Source organism: Fusarium falciforme, chromosome 3, assembly GCF_026873545.1.
Source record: "Fusarium falciforme chromosome 3, complete sequence".
NCBI lineage: Eukaryota > Fungi > Ascomycota > Sordariomycetes > Hypocreales > Nectriaceae > Fusarium > Fusarium falciforme.
Window position 1 is genome coordinate 1,316,505 of NC_070546.1, and position 16,528 is coordinate 1,333,032.

At 51.8% G+C, this 16,528-nt stretch overlaps 7 protein-coding genes and 1 pseudogene across 8 annotated transcripts, besides 1 other annotated feature; 4 read left to right on the forward strand and 4 right to left on the reverse strand.

Annotated features, from left to right (window-relative positions):
• Window positions 1-225: 225 nt before the first annotated feature.
• NCS54_00374800 (Hypothetical protein) lies at window positions 226-912 on the forward strand (the record flags this gene model as incomplete). Its single annotated transcript, XM_053149308.1, has 2 exons — window positions 226-437; window positions 495-912. The coding sequence occupies 2 exons, from the start codon at window positions 226-228 to the stop codon at window positions 910-912; spliced, it is 630 nt and encodes a 209-aa protein (XP_053005283.1).
• A 1,028-nt stretch (window positions 913-1,940) lies between these two features.
• Window positions 1,941-3,302, forward strand: NCS54_00374900 (Hypothetical protein; the record flags this gene model as incomplete). The annotated part of the gene is made up of 1 exon (XM_053149309.1): window positions 1,941-3,302. One exon carries the CDS (start codon window positions 1,941-1,943, stop codon window positions 3,300-3,302), a length of 1,362 nt encoding a protein of 453 aa, XP_053005284.1.
• Window positions 3,303-3,599: 297 nt separating this feature from the next.
• NCS54_00375000 lies at window positions 3,600-4,916 on the reverse strand (annotated as a pseudogene). Its single transcript has 2 exons — window positions 4,476-4,916; window positions 3,600-4,421 (listed from the first exon to the last, which is right to left on the reverse strand).
• Window positions 3,600-4,916: a sequence feature.
• An 842-nt stretch (window positions 4,917-5,758) lies between these two features.
• Window positions 5,759-6,115, forward strand: NCS54_00375100 (Hypothetical protein; the record flags this gene model as incomplete). Its single annotated transcript, XM_053149310.1, has 2 exons — window positions 5,759-5,983; window positions 6,038-6,115. Exons 1-2 carry the CDS (start codon window positions 5,858-5,860, stop codon window positions 6,113-6,115), a joined length of 204 nt encoding a protein of 67 aa, XP_053005285.1. The 5' UTR covers window positions 5,759-5,857.
• A 238-nt stretch (window positions 6,116-6,353) lies between these two features.
• NCS54_00375200 (Hypothetical protein) lies at window positions 6,354-7,255 on the reverse strand (the record flags this gene model as incomplete). Its single annotated transcript, XM_053149311.1, has 2 exons — window positions 6,354-7,110; window positions 7,173-7,255. The coding sequence occupies 2 exons, from the start codon at window positions 7,253-7,255 to the stop codon at window positions 6,354-6,356; spliced, it is 840 nt and encodes a 279-aa protein (XP_053005286.1).
• A 4,015-nt stretch (window positions 7,256-11,270) lies between these two features.
• On the forward strand, window positions 11,271-12,413 carry NCS54_00375300 (Hypothetical protein; the record flags this gene model as incomplete). Its single annotated transcript, XM_053149312.1, has 1 exon — window positions 11,271-12,413. One exon carries the CDS (start codon window positions 11,271-11,273, stop codon window positions 12,411-12,413), a length of 1,143 nt encoding a protein of 380 aa, XP_053005287.1.
• Window positions 12,414-12,904: 491 nt separating this feature from the next.
• On the reverse strand, window positions 12,905-14,392 carry NCS54_00375400 (Zn(2)-C6 fungal-type domain-containing protein; the record flags this gene model as incomplete). Its single annotated transcript, XM_053149313.1, has 3 exons — window positions 12,905-13,751; window positions 13,798-14,235; window positions 14,283-14,392. The coding sequence occupies 3 exons, from the start codon at window positions 14,390-14,392 to the stop codon at window positions 12,905-12,907; spliced, it is 1,395 nt and encodes a 464-aa protein (XP_053005288.1).
• Window positions 14,393-15,639: 1,247 nt separating this feature from the next.
• On the reverse strand, window positions 15,640-16,281 carry NCS54_00375500 (Hypothetical protein; the record flags this gene model as incomplete). The annotated part of the gene is made up of 1 exon (XM_053149314.1): window positions 15,640-16,281. The coding sequence occupies one exon, from the start codon at window positions 16,279-16,281 to the stop codon at window positions 15,640-15,642; it is 642 nt and encodes a 213-aa protein (XP_053005289.1).
• Between the last annotated feature and the right edge of the window lie 247 nt (window positions 16,282-16,528).

The following is a 16,528-nucleotide window of genomic DNA, read 5'->3' on the forward strand; positions in this document are numbered from 1 at the left end:
TGCCAGCTGCACTTACCCCGTCAACACAACAGAGATGACCCTTAAGACACAAATCTTTGTTGATTTATTTTCTCGCACTTGCATCCAGCCGCGTCACACACGTCGGTACTGCCCTTATCCGAATATTCCTTCTCTTCAAGTGGCTAACTTCACCAGGGCACCCGTGCTATCCTGCATTACCTTTCCTCCCTCACCTCGCGCTCTCTGGACACAGAAAACACAAACATGGCGCGAAAGATTCCCCTCGATGTTTTGTCAGCAGGTGTTACCGACGCTCTCGCAGAGACGGCAATTCTGAGAGAGCAGTGCAAGAGCCAGGAGAAAGAGATTAAGAGCCTGAACGACCACAAGTTGGAGTCTGAGATCGAGATAGAGTTTCTCAGAGGGCTACGAGAGATCTTCGAGAAGAAGATGACAGAAAAGGACGCCGAAATTCAGCAGCTTCATGAACTTCTTTAGGAATGGAAGGAGAGCTGCCGCGTCTCTGACGAGAGCCTTATCGTGGCCAAGCAAGACATCAAAACCCTGGAGGCGAAACAAGAGTCCTCTCAACAACGCATTAAGAACCTGGAAGAAGGCGTTCTGAGCTACCGAAAGCAGATCGAGAAACTGGTCATAGTCCTCCGCAACAAGACGCGCAAGGCTCTTGTTTCCAGCATCGCCATCAAATCAGCTTACAAGATCGTACCGCCTCTCAAGGATCAAGCCACGATTCAACGTCTACACTCCCTGTCAGAGAAAGCAGCCTCGCCCCGATGGGTTGAGAAGGATGTTGATTCGGTGCTGAAGGAGGCCGGTGTCGTTCTGACCAACGAAGCAAACGACTCGCTACGGACACCCTCATTGACGCCCACCGAGGAGACAACGGATGATGGAGAGACACGACGCCTCAAGAGAAGGCGACACGCATGAATCTTGTCCTACTGCGACATTGTTACGGGGATATGAGTACCATTCAGGAGCTTTTGGGCAATCTGGATAGTTTGGGGACCTGCTATCCTTTGTTGTCTGCCCAAACAACCATGTTTATTGCTGGGAGCTATAGGAAGCCACTTGTACTCTTTCTTTCCGGGTCATTTTTCTTTGTTTGTCAGGGTTGATATCGGTCAGTCATCATGTATACGTCCTTGACTGATGTCTTTGAGCTGGAACAAAGCCTGTTGGAGATAACTGGAGTATCCTTGTATGCTGATCAAAAACTACTGCCTATTTTCATGCATGTTACATCTCTTGAATCTTCTGTTCCGGTATTGGCATTGACCAGATCCAATCAAGGCATGCTCTCCCTACACAAACCCGAACAAACGCAGAGTCCCCAGGCTGGCAAACGGATAGGCAGACGCAACTGCGAGCTGCCTACGGAACAGGGAAACTTCCAGGCTAGCGACGTTGAAATTTAATGTGCAGAGGTAGCGGTTGATCAAGCAGCAAGTGTATCACAGGGCAATATCGTGAATTTGAGGAACAAGTGTTGCTTCAGTGAGAGCTAAACAGCGGACCTAGCAAGGCCTATCGTTTCCTCTTCTCATCCCAGTTTCCATCATCAACATGAAACATTGTCTACCATGTTCCCTGGCACCTTGCCGATGGCAATGCGCAGTTGGTCAAGCGGGCCATCTTATTACATGCAGGTTCCCGAAGCCATCCAGGCGGAAACCTACCTCGCTCGCTTCCACACAAACAAACAAAGAATTCACAACCTTTCGTTTGATATATGAACATGACTTGTAATCTCTTTGCCATGTTGTTGCCCGACGCTCTCACGGCAACAGAACATGACATCCAGCTCCTTTGTCACGTCTCTGTCGTGAGTGTTGCCCCTTTGTTCAAAAGCCCAACTGCTTGCTGCTCATCATCTTCTATTTCTCCTCCTAGGTTATTCAACGATAGACGTGGAAAGTTCCAAGTCTGTCAAAAAGAAAACCCGACGCCTCTAAACAATGAAGAAGCTCCCCCCTGAGATCATCCGCCACATCCTCAAGGACCTCCCTCCCTCCTCGCTCAAAGTCCTCCGCCTATGCTGGCCCTTCCTCGAGCCCTTCATCCTCCCCCGTCTCTTTCACACCATCAAAGTCAACTTTGCTGAAAAGCACATCAAGAAGCTTCAAGGCATATCCCTTTCACCACACATCGCCCCTCTCGTTCAACAGCTGATCTGGATCACCTCTGGCACGCGTGATACACACGATGACCCCCATGGCCATGTCAACGCTTGGACCGGCCATGAAGATTACATCAAGGAGTTCCGCGGTCACTTCTTCTTGAGCATCGATGCTATGCCCAATCTGCACACCTTTGCCTCAGAACTTGGGCCTCTAGGCCTCCACCCAGAGAGAGACCAGATAGATGGGCTCGTCTACGCCCTGTGGCCCGCCATGCGCAGGCGAAAGTCGAGAATCACTTCGTTTAGGTGCCAAGATCCCTTGAACTACATGAGATGGCTCAATTACGAGTGTCTACAAGCCATGGGAGGTCAGCACACTGAGCTACCTGCCTCGTTCCCTGCCGGGCCTCTCCGCGGAACGGTCGACTCATTGTTTAGCGAAGACCTGGGTCTTCCCACCCCAATTTCTCGTAGGGAATTTCTCAAAGGCCTAATCATGACCCAGTTTCCCATGGTTGGCCTAGATTCCACCTCTACCATGGTTTGGAGATGGCCATTGAGGAAGCTCCGAGGGCTGGATCTTCGGATTGATTCGGCCGGAGGCCACTGGAAGGGGACTTCCAGCTCCGAGGGAATGCTGAAATTCTTTCTAATGGAAGCTAACAACATTCGCGAGTTGTCGTTGCGATTCAGGCCAACCGGAACCTATTCCAGGCCAAGCAGCCATTCGAAGTGGGTGTTGCAGGGGGTGCTATGTTGCCGATGGAAGTTCTTGCAAACCATCAGGATCAGCTTTGCTATGTTGCCGACCTCCAAGCCCTTCGTCGAATTCATGGAGGGCCATACGGAAACTCTAAAGCACATTCTGATCCACGGCTGTACCGGGGGCAACAAGAGCCCTGCCGAGATCATCAAGGCTGCGGCAGAGGCGGAGAAACTTAAACTGCATCGTTTCCTCGTTCTCCCCTCACAGGAAGGGTACCTCCAGGATATTGTTGAACCCTGGATCATCCCCGAACGGCTCGTTCTGGACTTTGTCAACAAAAAGGATCCGTCTCTGGACCCCTTCAAGGAATACCTGCCAGGTAGAGACTGTGTCTGGGGAACAGTTACCCAGAAGGCAGCCTCGATATCTGAAGAATGGCCAAAGGACGACGGGATGCATTTCACTTGCAGGCAATGTACAAATCAAGTTTGATAGACTGAGCCGAGACAGAGATTCGTAGGTGGAGGATGGGATGGGGGCTCGATGATCGAGAAAGCGGCGTTTAAGGCTCTTTGAAAACAAAAGTTGGGCCAAGGCAGTCGTTGCAATACCAAAAATCTAAGCATTTGCTTCGTGAAAGAAAAATATCTACAGAGCTCTTCCTGTGATTCTAAGGCTCCTCCAACGCCAATACCAGCATACCCAGTCGTGATTTCATGTTCATTCCAAACTCACCACCAAAAGCAGAGCTGTCTACGAGCCTTGCGTAACGACACTTAGAGCCTCCAATCATTGTGCACTCGGAGCAACTCCAGCGCTGGCCGCGCTCTCGCCAACCTTGAGCTCCTCCTCTGGAACGCCCACACCGACACTGGCCACACTGAGCACGCTCTGCGTCGTCATTCCTCGCTCACGCTCACCTCCCGGTCGGACGAGGCCTCCGTCTCGGGGTCCTGCGATGCTGACTCCTCCGGCCGGGGTGACGCTGAAGCTGGCAGTGGTGCTGACACTCTCGCTCCTTGGTCGACTGGCATCGCTCGTCCTCCTCTGGCGGACTTGCCTCTCCAGCTCTCTGATACGATGCTTCAGGGCATCATTCTCCCTCTTGGCCGTCTCTAGCTCATTTCTATAAAACGCCGTCTCTTCGTATCGCATCGTTGCTGGCATCATGCCGGGGCTCAGTTGCTCGCTGACGCTTCCCGGCGTTGCGCCGACCGAGCTCGGGGGAATCAACGTGGGCGCAGGGATCCTTTGATGCTGAAAGTAGCTCGAAGGATCAAGGCTGTGCTGCGGTCCGGGCGAGTTTGTCTGGCTCCTGCGAGAGGCGGAACTGTTCTGCCGTGAGAGAGGGGTAGCGTGCGAGGAGGGGCGAGGGGCATGGATCCGTGCCTCGTAGGACGACGACAGCTGCTGATTGCCGTAGCTCTGAGATGCGGTGGACGATGTTCGCTGATGGCGAGCGGTCGGGATGGAGAAGCCTGATCCGGAGAGGAGAGATTGCTCGGCGACATCATGGGACGAGTTTGCGGCCGAGGTGGACGATGTGTTTGAAACGACCGAGGCGTTCTGGGCAGCTCGGAGAAGGGAGAGCTCTCGAGTCAGGCGGTTGACCTATGACGAACATTAGATGCTGGGGGTTTAGATTGCGTATTGTTCTCTACTTACCACAGCCTCCTGCTCCTTTTCAAGCTGGAGATGGAGCTCCGCGGCGGTCAAGGGTCGAGGATGTCTCAGCGGCCCAGGGCCAGGTCCAACGCCATGCTCACCAGCCGATCCAGGAACAACCGAGGCATGAGAGGGCGGTTGTGAAGCCGTGAGGACTGGCGATGGGAGAGAAGGAGACTGGGACTGGTTGACAGCGCTCTGGTTCGAAGGGAGGATGTTGAGGGACGGCGAGGGGGGAACTGGCGGAGCAGCCATCTGGTTCGTAGACTGGCGGCGAGAGGCCGCGAGAGAATGAGGCGAGGGAGGAACCGAGTTGAGATCCGGCATGCCGGTGATGAAGCTGAAGCTACAGCTGCTTCTCGATGTTGCAGAGTGGAAGTGTCGCTTGGATTTAAGTTGCAAAAGATGCTCAAGGGAGGATAACGGCGGTTTATCATGAAGAGAGGAAAGCCGAAGCCCCGACGCGTGTTTGAGAATGGGACTCGACCGCCCTGAACCCGAGCCTTACGGGCTCGCGTTCCCACCGTGGGTGCGGGGTTTAGCGGGCCGCTGGCACCACTGGAACGGATGAGGCGGGCGCTAAAACAGGCTGCTGGGGCTGTCCCCTGGACTGGCTCGAGAGTTCCGACTGGTCTGCCAGAGCCCCTGAAACTCGGTGACAGCTGTTGCTTGGGCCGTGATGTGAGTTCGGTCGCCTTGTCACAGCCGTGATGAAGAGCTGAGATTGCTGTTGTTGAGTCAATCAGGGAGTTGTGAGGCCTTGAGATACGTGGAAGGCCTCGTATGTGTCATTGTTCCACGACGAGGCTTCTACGAGTCAATACCTGGGCAGCATTACCCGAAGGCATGAATAATTAATTCGCCCAGATATCATGCATAGAGTATTAAGGACTACTTGCCATCGTTTTATTTCAATTGCCGGCATGTAGTGCTGCATTGCATGACCAGGGAAATTGCCCGGTCATCTACCAACCTCACCACCAAAACCCAAGCTCCATATCAGTGATGGAAGCATCTTGAGAGCTTCACACCAATCAACCAAACTCCGAGGTTTTAAAATGCCGGCACTAGACCATCAAGAGTCTAGAGTTCCTATTCCGGATGAATGCAATCTTATCGTCGCATTTCAGCCATTGATTGACCCGCAGAGACCATCTCGATCTGGCGCCATGATGTAATTCTCCCTATGACGGCATACACTCGCGCCTCGACGTCAATGTTCAATCATCTCTTCCGTAGTCGGCACAAGCTCCATACCTTGCTGCTGTATTTAAGAGACGCCGTTTCAATACCGTTGCAACTTCTTCAACCTTCAACAACCGTCTTTACTCAACTACACTTGCTGCCAAACCTTCAACTCTATACCAAGAACAACAGTCAACATGCCCGAGGGTCGTCAGTCTCCTTCTCCTCAGGACCAGAGTGGTCGCCAGCTACAGGATCCTACAGGATCTGGAAAGGGTGGTCTCGAAAGGGCAGAGTACAAGGACCCCAAGAGCCAACTTGATGTGAGTCCCCTCTGGGCTACGATACCCGAGTTTACCATTCTGACCCAGTTGTAGAACCTCGTGTCGAACCCCAAGCCCATCACTGAGGATATCCTAAAAGAAAAATTCGCCAAGGGCTTCAAGAAAGAGTGATTTTCATGTTGCAGAGCTCATGTGGTCGGATTGTTAATGTTGGCGGAAGAATCATTTGACGAAGGGACAGCTTGATGAATCACCGTATTATATAGTCTAATAAACCATGATCGAGGAATCAATTTGAAATCATGTTGCACGTGCGCCATGCTTGAAGGTGATAACTCGTTACAAAGCAACAAAGGAATATACTATCAAACCCAACAATCCCCATTCTCGTCAACCGTTTTCATGATATTCAATGCTTCTCACCACCCTCGGGAGCGCTGACGTTGGGAATATTCTCCGCAGGAGCAGGCTGAGTGGAAGTGCCGGTAGAATCACCAGGACCCGACTCGGGAGCAGTGGTACCAGAGGTCTTCTCCTTGCCAAACACCTTCTCGAGTCCTGCGGCCTTGTAGGCGCTGCCACCGGCCTCCTCCTTCTTCAGGTCGGCCAGACGTCGAGCCTCGGCGTGGACCTCCTGAACTTGTCGGCTGCTATCCGTGTAGAACTGGGCAATCTTCTTGCCGGTGGGTGTGTGGGAGGCCTTCTCAAAGTACGAGCTGAGGCCGAGCCATAGGTTGTTGGCGCGCTGGGTGATACCGTAGCTCTGGTCGGTGGCCTTGGCCCGGTCGGTGGCGTGGTACTTGGTGTCGAGGTTCTGGAGGGTGGTGAGGAAGCGGTTCGAGACGTTGTGCTTGGTGTCTAGCTCGATTCCGCGCTGGATGGCGGCATCTCCAATCACGTAGCCGTGGGCGAGGTACTCGGCCAGGATGCGGGCGCGAGGCTTCTCCTCCTGGGTGATCTCGTCGGAGTCGCGGTCGGCGTTCTTGGTGGGGTGAGCGGCATCATCGTCGACATCCTCACCGGCGCTGGTGACCTCGAGGTGGTTGGGGCCCAGCTGGGTGTTGTGGAGGAGAAGAGCAGTCTTCTTGGCCGTCTCCTTCTCAAAAGTGACGTCGGCCGACTTGGTCTCGCCCTCGGTGGTGACCTTGAGATCAGCGATCTTGCCGCTAGTGGCCGAGGTTAGTGGAGGTCCGTGATGCCATGTGGCCAGTGGGCATCGTGAACTTACCAGAAGCTGAAAAAGTCCTTGATCTCGCTGTCGCTGGTCGCGACGGCGATGTTCTTGACGTGAACGGTAGCGTTGGAAGTCATGGTGAATGTGTCTGTTAGGGAGGTAGATGATATATGGTGATGCTGTTGAATGGAATGGATGTTGTGAGGAGGGGTAATGGAGGGGTATCTAAGCTGGCTTGGAGGGCTTGAGTTTTGTGACGCGGCAAAGGGTTTTTATAATAACACGCGGAAACTTGTAGGAATGACGACACCACAACCTGGATCGTGATGACGGGAGGCAAGGCGTGTTTGGTCAAGTTGGTGGGGAGCTTGTTTGGGCGCTTGGAGAGGGACTCGGTTGAGAGAGAGGGAGCTGTTGATGGATGATGCGGGGGAGGGCGACGTCATCGACACGTTGGTCGCATGATGGGCGGTGCAGGCGTGGCTGTGCAGCGCTTGAGTGATAGAGAGATACGTGGCTGTCCCACTGTGGAATGTGTATCTGCAAGTATCCTCTTATGTCTGTCCAGAAATGTTGGGATCAACTGCTCGTTGGAGAAGCAGCTGTCACTGATGATTGCTCGCTCAGGAACGCATCCCTTACGTTGCATGGCAAAGGCAATGAGACAATCTCAACCAAACAAGTACGCATAAGGATGTCTGGCCCTGACATGTGAAAGACCCTTTCCTGCGCATCAGACCCCCTCTACGATGGTGGTTTATCTGCAACATGCACCCATTCCCGAGGCTCTCTCTATCATACAGCCTCTCTTCATGCCCACCCGACGGCGTCATCTACATGGCACACTCACCACACGCGGATGAGACACGCGATGCGTCGGTTGCGCGTCTTGACACGCGTAACTTGTGATGCTTCGAGGCAAAGCATTTCGGTTTCGTTTTGGTCTCTGAACTTACCTCTTTGATATGGCGATGTTGCTCTATTGCGAAAGAATGATGACGGTCTCTTGGTGGGAGTGACCGATACTGCATCTCATCACCGCCTTTATCCCGCCACCGCCTTCGAGGTAACGACTCCATCTTAACCCATGAACCCCTGTTCATCAAATGCAAGAGCCACAAGCGGGAATTTTATTGATGACATTCCCTCTCCCCTTCCCTTCCATTTCATCTGACCATGTCTGAACCCTCGCTTATCATCTCTGCAGCATAGATTCGATCATTTCAGGGGAAATTTCATGCCATCATGTCACAGTGGCCAGAAACTCTCCCATGATGCCACATACAACTGCAACGCTGTCACGCGACGGAGAGCCCGCTTGAGACCCGCCAGCCTTGTTCTTGTCGGTTCCTCATCTAGCCAAGCTTAGAGCAAGCCCACTGCGGTTTACGAGCGTTGGGGGGGACAAGCAAGTTGGTCACAGGGCAAAAAAGGTTGGCGATCGCCTCGCCCGAGACCAGGATCAGGCAATCCCTGCACCAGCAAGACTCCTCTCTTCTTCTCTTCTCTTCTGTCTGCAAGAGGCTCGAACGAAAAGGTGACAATGAGGCCACAATCTGCCTTCGTCCCACCGGTAATTGCGCATCTCGTTGCATTGATCAAAGGCTTATTGCCCATCTGCCTCGCATTTAAACGGCCATCCAACACGGGTATCCAGGCGGTCAAAGCGGTCGTTCCCCTCCCCGGACGGCACTGCATTTTTGCAACCCTAGCATTAAAATAGTCCTTGCAAAGGAGCACACCATCCATGGGGGCGACTCCATTCGTTTCGGCGCCAAGGAAACAAACTAAAAGGAACTGGAACCCTCCCCCCGACTCTCTCTCTCTCTGGCGCTGATGATATACTATCCCACACCGCCACCCAAGAGTTTTTTTTCTTTACACAACCACACTTTCTCTTTTGCGAGCGCGAATATTTCATTTTCAATCTTGCGAGGCGCCTGGAGTTTGATTGTTGATCGAGGGCAAAGGTGAGAGTGGCGAGCCACCCGTTGCCCATCGAGACACGCGACTGACGATATCCCAACAAAAAAGAAGAGAATGCAACAAATCTAGACTTTACTTCCCATGCCTCTCGTCCCAAGTTCAGCTCCGCTGCCCAGCAGCATGTCAACCTTTGCCTATTTGCGCGAGCAGAAGATTCTCAACATCGTCTACATCGCCCTCCTCAGCATCGAAGCCCTCATGGTCGTTGGAGTCTGCATCATGGCTCTTGTCAAGCGAGTCAAGCTACACCGTCGGCTCAAAGCGAGAGCCTCCCCGTACCTTCCAGTCGACGATCTCTCCTCTCTCGATATAAAGAGAGCAGTATTATGACGACCGACACTCGAAAATACCGGGCATAGCCCACTTACCACCACCACACGACGACACGACCATCTGTTCCTTTGTTCAACCGCATAAACCGAAATTAGGTGCGAGTGAGAAGCGCTCGTATATGGAATTACAGCAGATATGCCTGGGAAAGGGCATTTCATCCTCTGAGTAGGATATCATTGGAGCAACGTTGGACATGTTCACTTGATGCTAAACTTTATGAGTAACGACTTTATATACCCCAGTCTTATAGCTAATTCCACATATTTTCTTGTCTCTATCTTGGTCGCTCAACAGTTCTCGCTACTTGAAAACCCTGCCGGGTAAGATTACTAGATTTGACTTGCCAACACAAAGGAGCGCCAACAAAAGGATCGCAAACGCAACCATGATCGCCAACATACAAAACCAACCGAGATTGACTGCGCGCATTTGTGTATAGCTGGCGACAGGCCACTTCGATGGAACCGAGTATCAGTGCTGGACCCTTTGCGCAAGGATAGCTCTGCCAAGGCTTGTTGATACAACACTCGAAACGGTGTGGAATGATATGCTGTTTGAAGTTCTACTGGAGCATGACTGCATCAACAAAGAACCTGGGTGGTGCGGAACTTTGAGACGCACCATCTTGCTGAATACGGATGGGCTTGGCACTCTTTGCTTGGCCACAAAGGGAGTAAAAGGATTCATCCGAATGGCCTTGGTATGGATGAAGACGACGATTGAGCTAGCGGCTAGGCTTGGCCGTGTTCGCGCCGCGGGAGCTCACTCATGTAATCTCCCAGGAGAGGGTCTCATGGCTTAAGAGACTTGATGGCAGCGTGACGGGGCCAGCTCTGGGTCCATATCGGATGATGACGCTTCATGCGACCAAGTTCCTAAAGCACCCAGGTTGTTGTAGTGAGGATACACAAGAGCTTGAGAATGCTCTACCATCAACAGCTAGCATTCAAAGCTCAACTGAGTCACCTGGGGAAGCCGAGGATCGGAGAGGTGTATTGGTCTTACCACCGGATGCAGGTACAATGATAAGTGTGGTGTGAAACTGCATTTGAATGTGCGTATGGTGTATGAGCGCGATCCAAGCCGATGATTTTTTCCTTATTTGCTACTTGCACTGGCAAATAGATAACAAATTGATACTTCTCAAGATTTCCCTTTCGTTATTGTGTGTTAGGTACTCATACCACTAACCACAACATATTGTCACTAGGCATCTTGCTTGATTGTTTCTGCCCTCTATCTCAGGCATTGTCGTGATCCAGACTCACTCCCGCCGCCAAGGGTCTCTAGCATCGTCTGCCTATATCCCGGCCCACCCCAGCCACCCTGAGTAAGACGACAACATAGTGCCCGTAAATGACTCGAAAGGTGATTGGCACTTCAGTAGAGGAATAGTATCATCTCTAGGCTGCAGTGCCTATTTCCCTAGGCTTGAGCCAAACTGTGCATGGTCGTTGTACACATGTGCCGTGTGAGTCAGGCGGCGATGGGGGCCAACCTCAGCATCGACACTCATTATAAAAGAAGCTTGGAAAGCGGGTGCGTGAGCATCTCAAGATGTAGCGCATTCGCTTTTCCAAGATCTGTATATACCAGCTTTTCTACTTTTGTTTCGACTCATGCCCTGATTTGTACTGGCGACACACATGGGTTACACCAACGAAGCGATGATACGTGACCTGATTGTTCAGCATTGGAAACATACACAGCAAGATACAACAACTGAGCAACCGCCTCATACGCATCAACCGTGAGCGACTACTTCGAGGTTTAACACCATCAACTCTCAGTTCACTTGGACTTGAGCCGCCATACCTGGCAACCCAAGCCAAGATGGACCCCAACAACCCCCTCAGGTTCCAAAACCTGCCCTTTGACATTCACTTTGAAGTAGCAAAGCAGCTCGACTACCCAGGAATAGTCAACCTCGCCTCTACGAACCGCTTCTTCCACCAGATCCTTGACCCCATCGCCATCCTCTCCAGGTCTGAAGTCGCCGACTTTTGCGAGAACCAGGATCGTCACTTTCGAGAGATTGGAAAGGAGCTTTTTGCCTGCTACAAGTGCTTTCGCTTCTTTCCAAAGAAGAAGTTTGGACGTCCTGCTTCGTTTGGCCGGGATGCCTGGCAGAATCGCTTCTGTCTTGACTGCTCTGGCAAGTTGAAGCACTATAAGCACGGCAAGGGTATCTGGAACGGGACAAGAGACATCAAGTACTACTTTTGTCACAATTGCTGTCGGTATCAGACAAAGTCTACCAAGTGTCAGGGCAATCTTCTCGATGAGAGTTCTAGCGAGGACGAGGTTGCTGAGGCCTTGGCCCTCTGCACAAAGTCTCCTCGTCGAGAATGCCAAGGACTGGAAACACTCCCGACACACATTATGTTCAACATTGCTTCCTTCCTGGACTTTCGCGATATTCTCCGTCTTGCCCAGGCAAGTTACACCCTCAACGATATTGTCAAGCCAAACAGCTGGGTCTCTCTTCCAACCCGCTACCGCTTCGTCCGGGACAAGTGGACAAAGGACGTGGCAGAGCTAGAGTTCTCCAACATTGAGAACTTCCCCTGCTACATGTGCTTCCGCATCCGTCCAAAGGCAAAGTTCCCCTGGAAGCAGCTTGGGATGGCCGAGAAGGAACCAGACACAGCTTGGAAAATGCGCTGCCAGCGGTGCGTGGCCATGATGGGCTGCAGCAACAAGAGTCTCACGCGTATCGAACACCGACGACGAGAAATGTGCGATGTCTGCAAGTGCATCAAGCACACGAGGCAGCCGTGCGGCGGGTGTATGGAGCTCTACGTCCAAGGAGCTCTCGATCGTAAGGCTGTGGACCCAGAGGAGGAAGACATTTTCGACGGGTTGGATATCGTATTCGATGAAGATAGATTGGCGAGGGAGGCGAGGGAAGCGAAGGCGCTTAGAGAGACGTGTTTTGTTTGGGAGGAGTTCGGCGCTTGGGGCGATATGTGTTGAGTTTTCTGCGGCGGTTGTTTTCCTAGCATGTTGCCCTTTTTTTGTTGGAGCTTTCCGTCGAGTTTCTTGTCTAGGAATCTTCTTTCTGTCTTTGATCCTCTCGCTGTTCTGTCATGTTGTCCACGGCCGTCATCATATCACATAGTCAATCCAACCAATTTCAGAGTCGCGGTTACCGTTGAGGAGAGACCATCTACTAATTCATGTATAAGAAGCTATGAGCATCATCAAAGCCCATTTCTTAGCCAGAGTAGATGGTTTCCCGTTCTTCAGCCTCTAGGGTGACTGGCTGAGAGCACTTCCTGGGGAGGTTGTAAGGGCGGCTGTTCGGGTTCCAGTCAGGTTAATGCATTGACTGATGAAACGAAGCTTTCAGAGGCATTCATGGTTCTTGGCCTCCATATAACAAAGGAAGCACATTGAACGAATAGACCTTGACTCTTTGTAGTACGCAAAACGCGTTGTCGACTTTCCCGCGGAAAATCAAGCCTCTACCACGCATTCTGCAGAGGATCCCATAGACTCGGAAGAAACTGGTCAATAAAAGAAGGATCAAGCATAGGAAATTCCGAAAAGTCTGAAGTCCCATCAGGCCCAGGGTCCTCGGGAGGCACCATGGCCAAAAGCTTGTCCACAACCTCGGTATGTTGCGCGAGGCAGATGTCACCGAGATCCCATGCATTTTTCTCCTTATGAGATCGGAGAGCGGCGAGAAGATCAGAAGCGATCTTTAATGAACTGCTCTGTGAAAGACCAGAAGGTGAATTCTCCGTCTCGAGGGCGCATCGCAGTAGAAAGCTCACGGCAGCTGGGAACGAAAAGGCACTGCTGGGTAGCCAGAAATCAGCAAGATGCTCAGGTTGTAACTCTTGAGTCAAGATGAGCATCTCCTCCGAGGTCCTTCGGGCTTCCATGTAGCAATTGAGTAGACGACCATCTCCAGCGTTGGAGATGCGCTTCTCGGCCTCGAGCTCGATCCGTTGGAGCAGGAGCCGAACAGTGAGATAAGCCAAGCGCAGATTCGGGGCACCTGGAATGTCGAGATTTGTCCCACGGATAATGACCCAGCGGACTCTGTCACCCATAGAGTCAATCCAGTTATTGAGAGCGAGCTCTAGATGGGTGACATCTCCAAGTTCATCCGGCTTCCCCAGCTGGTAGATGTGCTTCAAGTGCAGATCCAAGACGTCGGTCAATCCAACGAGAGCCACATAGATGGAAGCTTTTAATACTTTCTCTGCCGAAGAGCCCTTTTCACAGAGATTCTCTATTGTAGGTGAAGGCACGTCGTATTGCGTCTTTGCGATGGTTGGAGGTGTTCCATGGGAGAGACTTGTCCTGCTCCCCTATTAGAACAATCGCTACACCACAGAACATATCTTACCATTTATCGTGGACCAGTAAAGCCCACCAAATTCTCATCCGAAGATTCTTCTCAGACTGTGGTATCTCCCAAGGCATTGGATCATGATTTAACCCCAGTGAGTGAGCCGTGGCTATGGCAGACCCAAGCAGCACACCATTACCGATGAGAGAGGTAGTCGGCCGTCCACCCACATTCAATAGAATGGCCTCGATTATTGACATTCCTGGAGACCGATATAACTGCGAGTAAGTTGCTTCTGTGGCAAGGTTCCAGATAAAGCGCCCATCAGGGCGTCGTTGGCGAGAGAGGCTGGGAGAGCTGCCCCAGAATGTCATTGAGTGCGCATACAAGCTTGCCAGAAGTGCAGGAGATATCCCATCTTTGTTTATACTGTATTGCCTGCGGAAAGACGTCTCATCTAGAAGAGGAAAGGATGAGTTGACTTTCTCAAAATAGCTACAAAATGTCAGCCCCGGCCAGCGCTCACTTGTTACAGCTCTTACACGTCTAGTAAATCAGCCATGAAAGGCTCCAGAACCTTCTCAACCACCTGAAGCTTTTCCGCGGGAAGGCTGCGATTCGAGTCGAGCCCCAACGGCTGCTTCTGCACCATGGTGAATAAGACGGGCCGGGATCTGTTGCCCGGCACTGGAATGACCATCCTGGAGCCTCGCGTGGCACTGGGCATTGCAGATAGGTAGTCGGACAAGACCTGGTTGTCCGAGGTGACGGCTGGCCCGACAATGTGGAGGTTGTGCTGTTGCTCATCGTTTGATCCTAGTGCCAGGGGGGACTCGTCTTGTTGAGTGTCTTGATGAGGCGGCCACTCTCTATTTCTTGACGAACCCTGAGCAGCACCAACAGGGGTGTTGGGTATCGGAACAGAAACTTGGTTAAGAAGTGAGCTCGTCTCCGGATTCGAACTTGACTGTTCAAGGACCGATGTGTCTGTTGTGGATGGGGGTACCGTGCTACGCCGAGCAGAAGCCCCGAACGACCGGGTCTGCCGCCGACGCCGGGCACCAGGGGTCCCACTCGGCCCGGAGGGAAACACGCAGTCGGTGCGGTGCGCCCGGCACATGAGACATGTCTCGGAGGCGGCCTCAGACTGGCACCGGGATTTCCGCTTCCTACACGGGAGACAGGCCGGCCGGAGGTGGGACCTATACGGCCGGTCATTTGGAGTTTCCTGCTGCATCTTTGTCTCTTGGTGCCTTGCAGTACTCGATCAGATGCCCGCGGCATAAAAGGACAAGGTGAATGAGGAGCATGTTGGAAGTTATGGAAAAGTTACCTTTTCCGCGGGGAACTAAGGACAGTATCCAACAGTGTCCGGAAAACTGTAACCGAGGCGGGCATAGTACGGGAATGTTCATAGTTCATCACATCTGTGATGAACGAGAGATCAAAGACTGGCAGGTATATGAGTAGCAAAGAGATGTCTCCCTATCATAGCCAGTGTCTGTGGCCACAGCGGGTAAGAACAAGAACTGTTATAGACGCAATGAATTGTGCTGATTGAGAACCGCGTTGATACCGGGAAAGCTGCATGTCTGGTTGTACTTTGTGTCATGTTCTATGTTCGAAGAACAATGAAAGAAGCAAATATATATATATATCCAGAAACAAAAGAATATTCTCCCGTTGACAACTTGTATTGTTCCTAAGTACACCCAGCGTACCAACAACCGGAACAGTTGTCCATAGCAAAAGATACAACACATATATACAGCAACTTACTCCTATAAGTATCCAAATAAGGAATCTACTCCATACTCTGAATGTCATAACATCATTTCTAAAACCTGGATCATAAAACAGAGATAACGCCATATAACTTTGTCATTGCATTCATTATGCTCATGTTATTCCTCTCAGCCTGAAGATCTCATTAACCTGCTCCATGACCATGTGCCTCACCACCCTGTTGTTCACGTCGGTCCATATCCTCTTGAACTCGAACGACAGCGTCAGGCCCTCGGATCGCAAGTTCGCCGCCACCTGTTCTTCCCCTTCGATATCTTGAGCAACCGGGCAGACCCAGTTTTTGCCACTGCACGCGATGCAGTGCTGCTTTGCATGTAGCTTCCGTTTGTCATCGGTCTCGGTGAGCACTCGGGCGAGATTCTCGTGCTTGGAGGCGATATCGCGGCCTTTTATGATAAGATCGTCAAGTAGTTCCTTGAACTCGTCTGCCAAGTCAATCACTTGCGGCGGCATGTTGGTCGAAAAGATGGCTATATCCACATACTCTATGCTCTCCCAGTCATCGCCGGGCTGTGTGTAAAAGATGGGATTGATGCCCCAGATTTGTTGTTGCCGTGGTGGGCGCTCGTAGCGATGAATGTCGTAGGTCTGTGTACAATTGGTATGAGAGCACGGCACGACTTTCGTCGTCAGGAAGCAGCAGCCGTGATGCGGGCACTGGACCTGGGCCTGGTGCTCAGCAGCGCAGTTGCATGGGGTGGGCGTCGCGAATGGGTCGATGTATTTGCCGTACATGCCATCGTAGATGAGCGGCCGCACACTACATCTAAGTGTATGAGTGATAACTTGCCAGCACATTCTTACCTGTTCTTCAGATATCTCAACCAGTTTAAAATCGAAATTTGTTGCTTGTAGAGAGGGCTCGCAATCCCAAACGAAACGTCAGTTGTTCAAAACGTTGGCTTCTCACGCTTCACAAGACTCGACATGCAGGTAATTATATATATCTACATGTACAAGTGCCTATGTGAGCGTTGTTCTG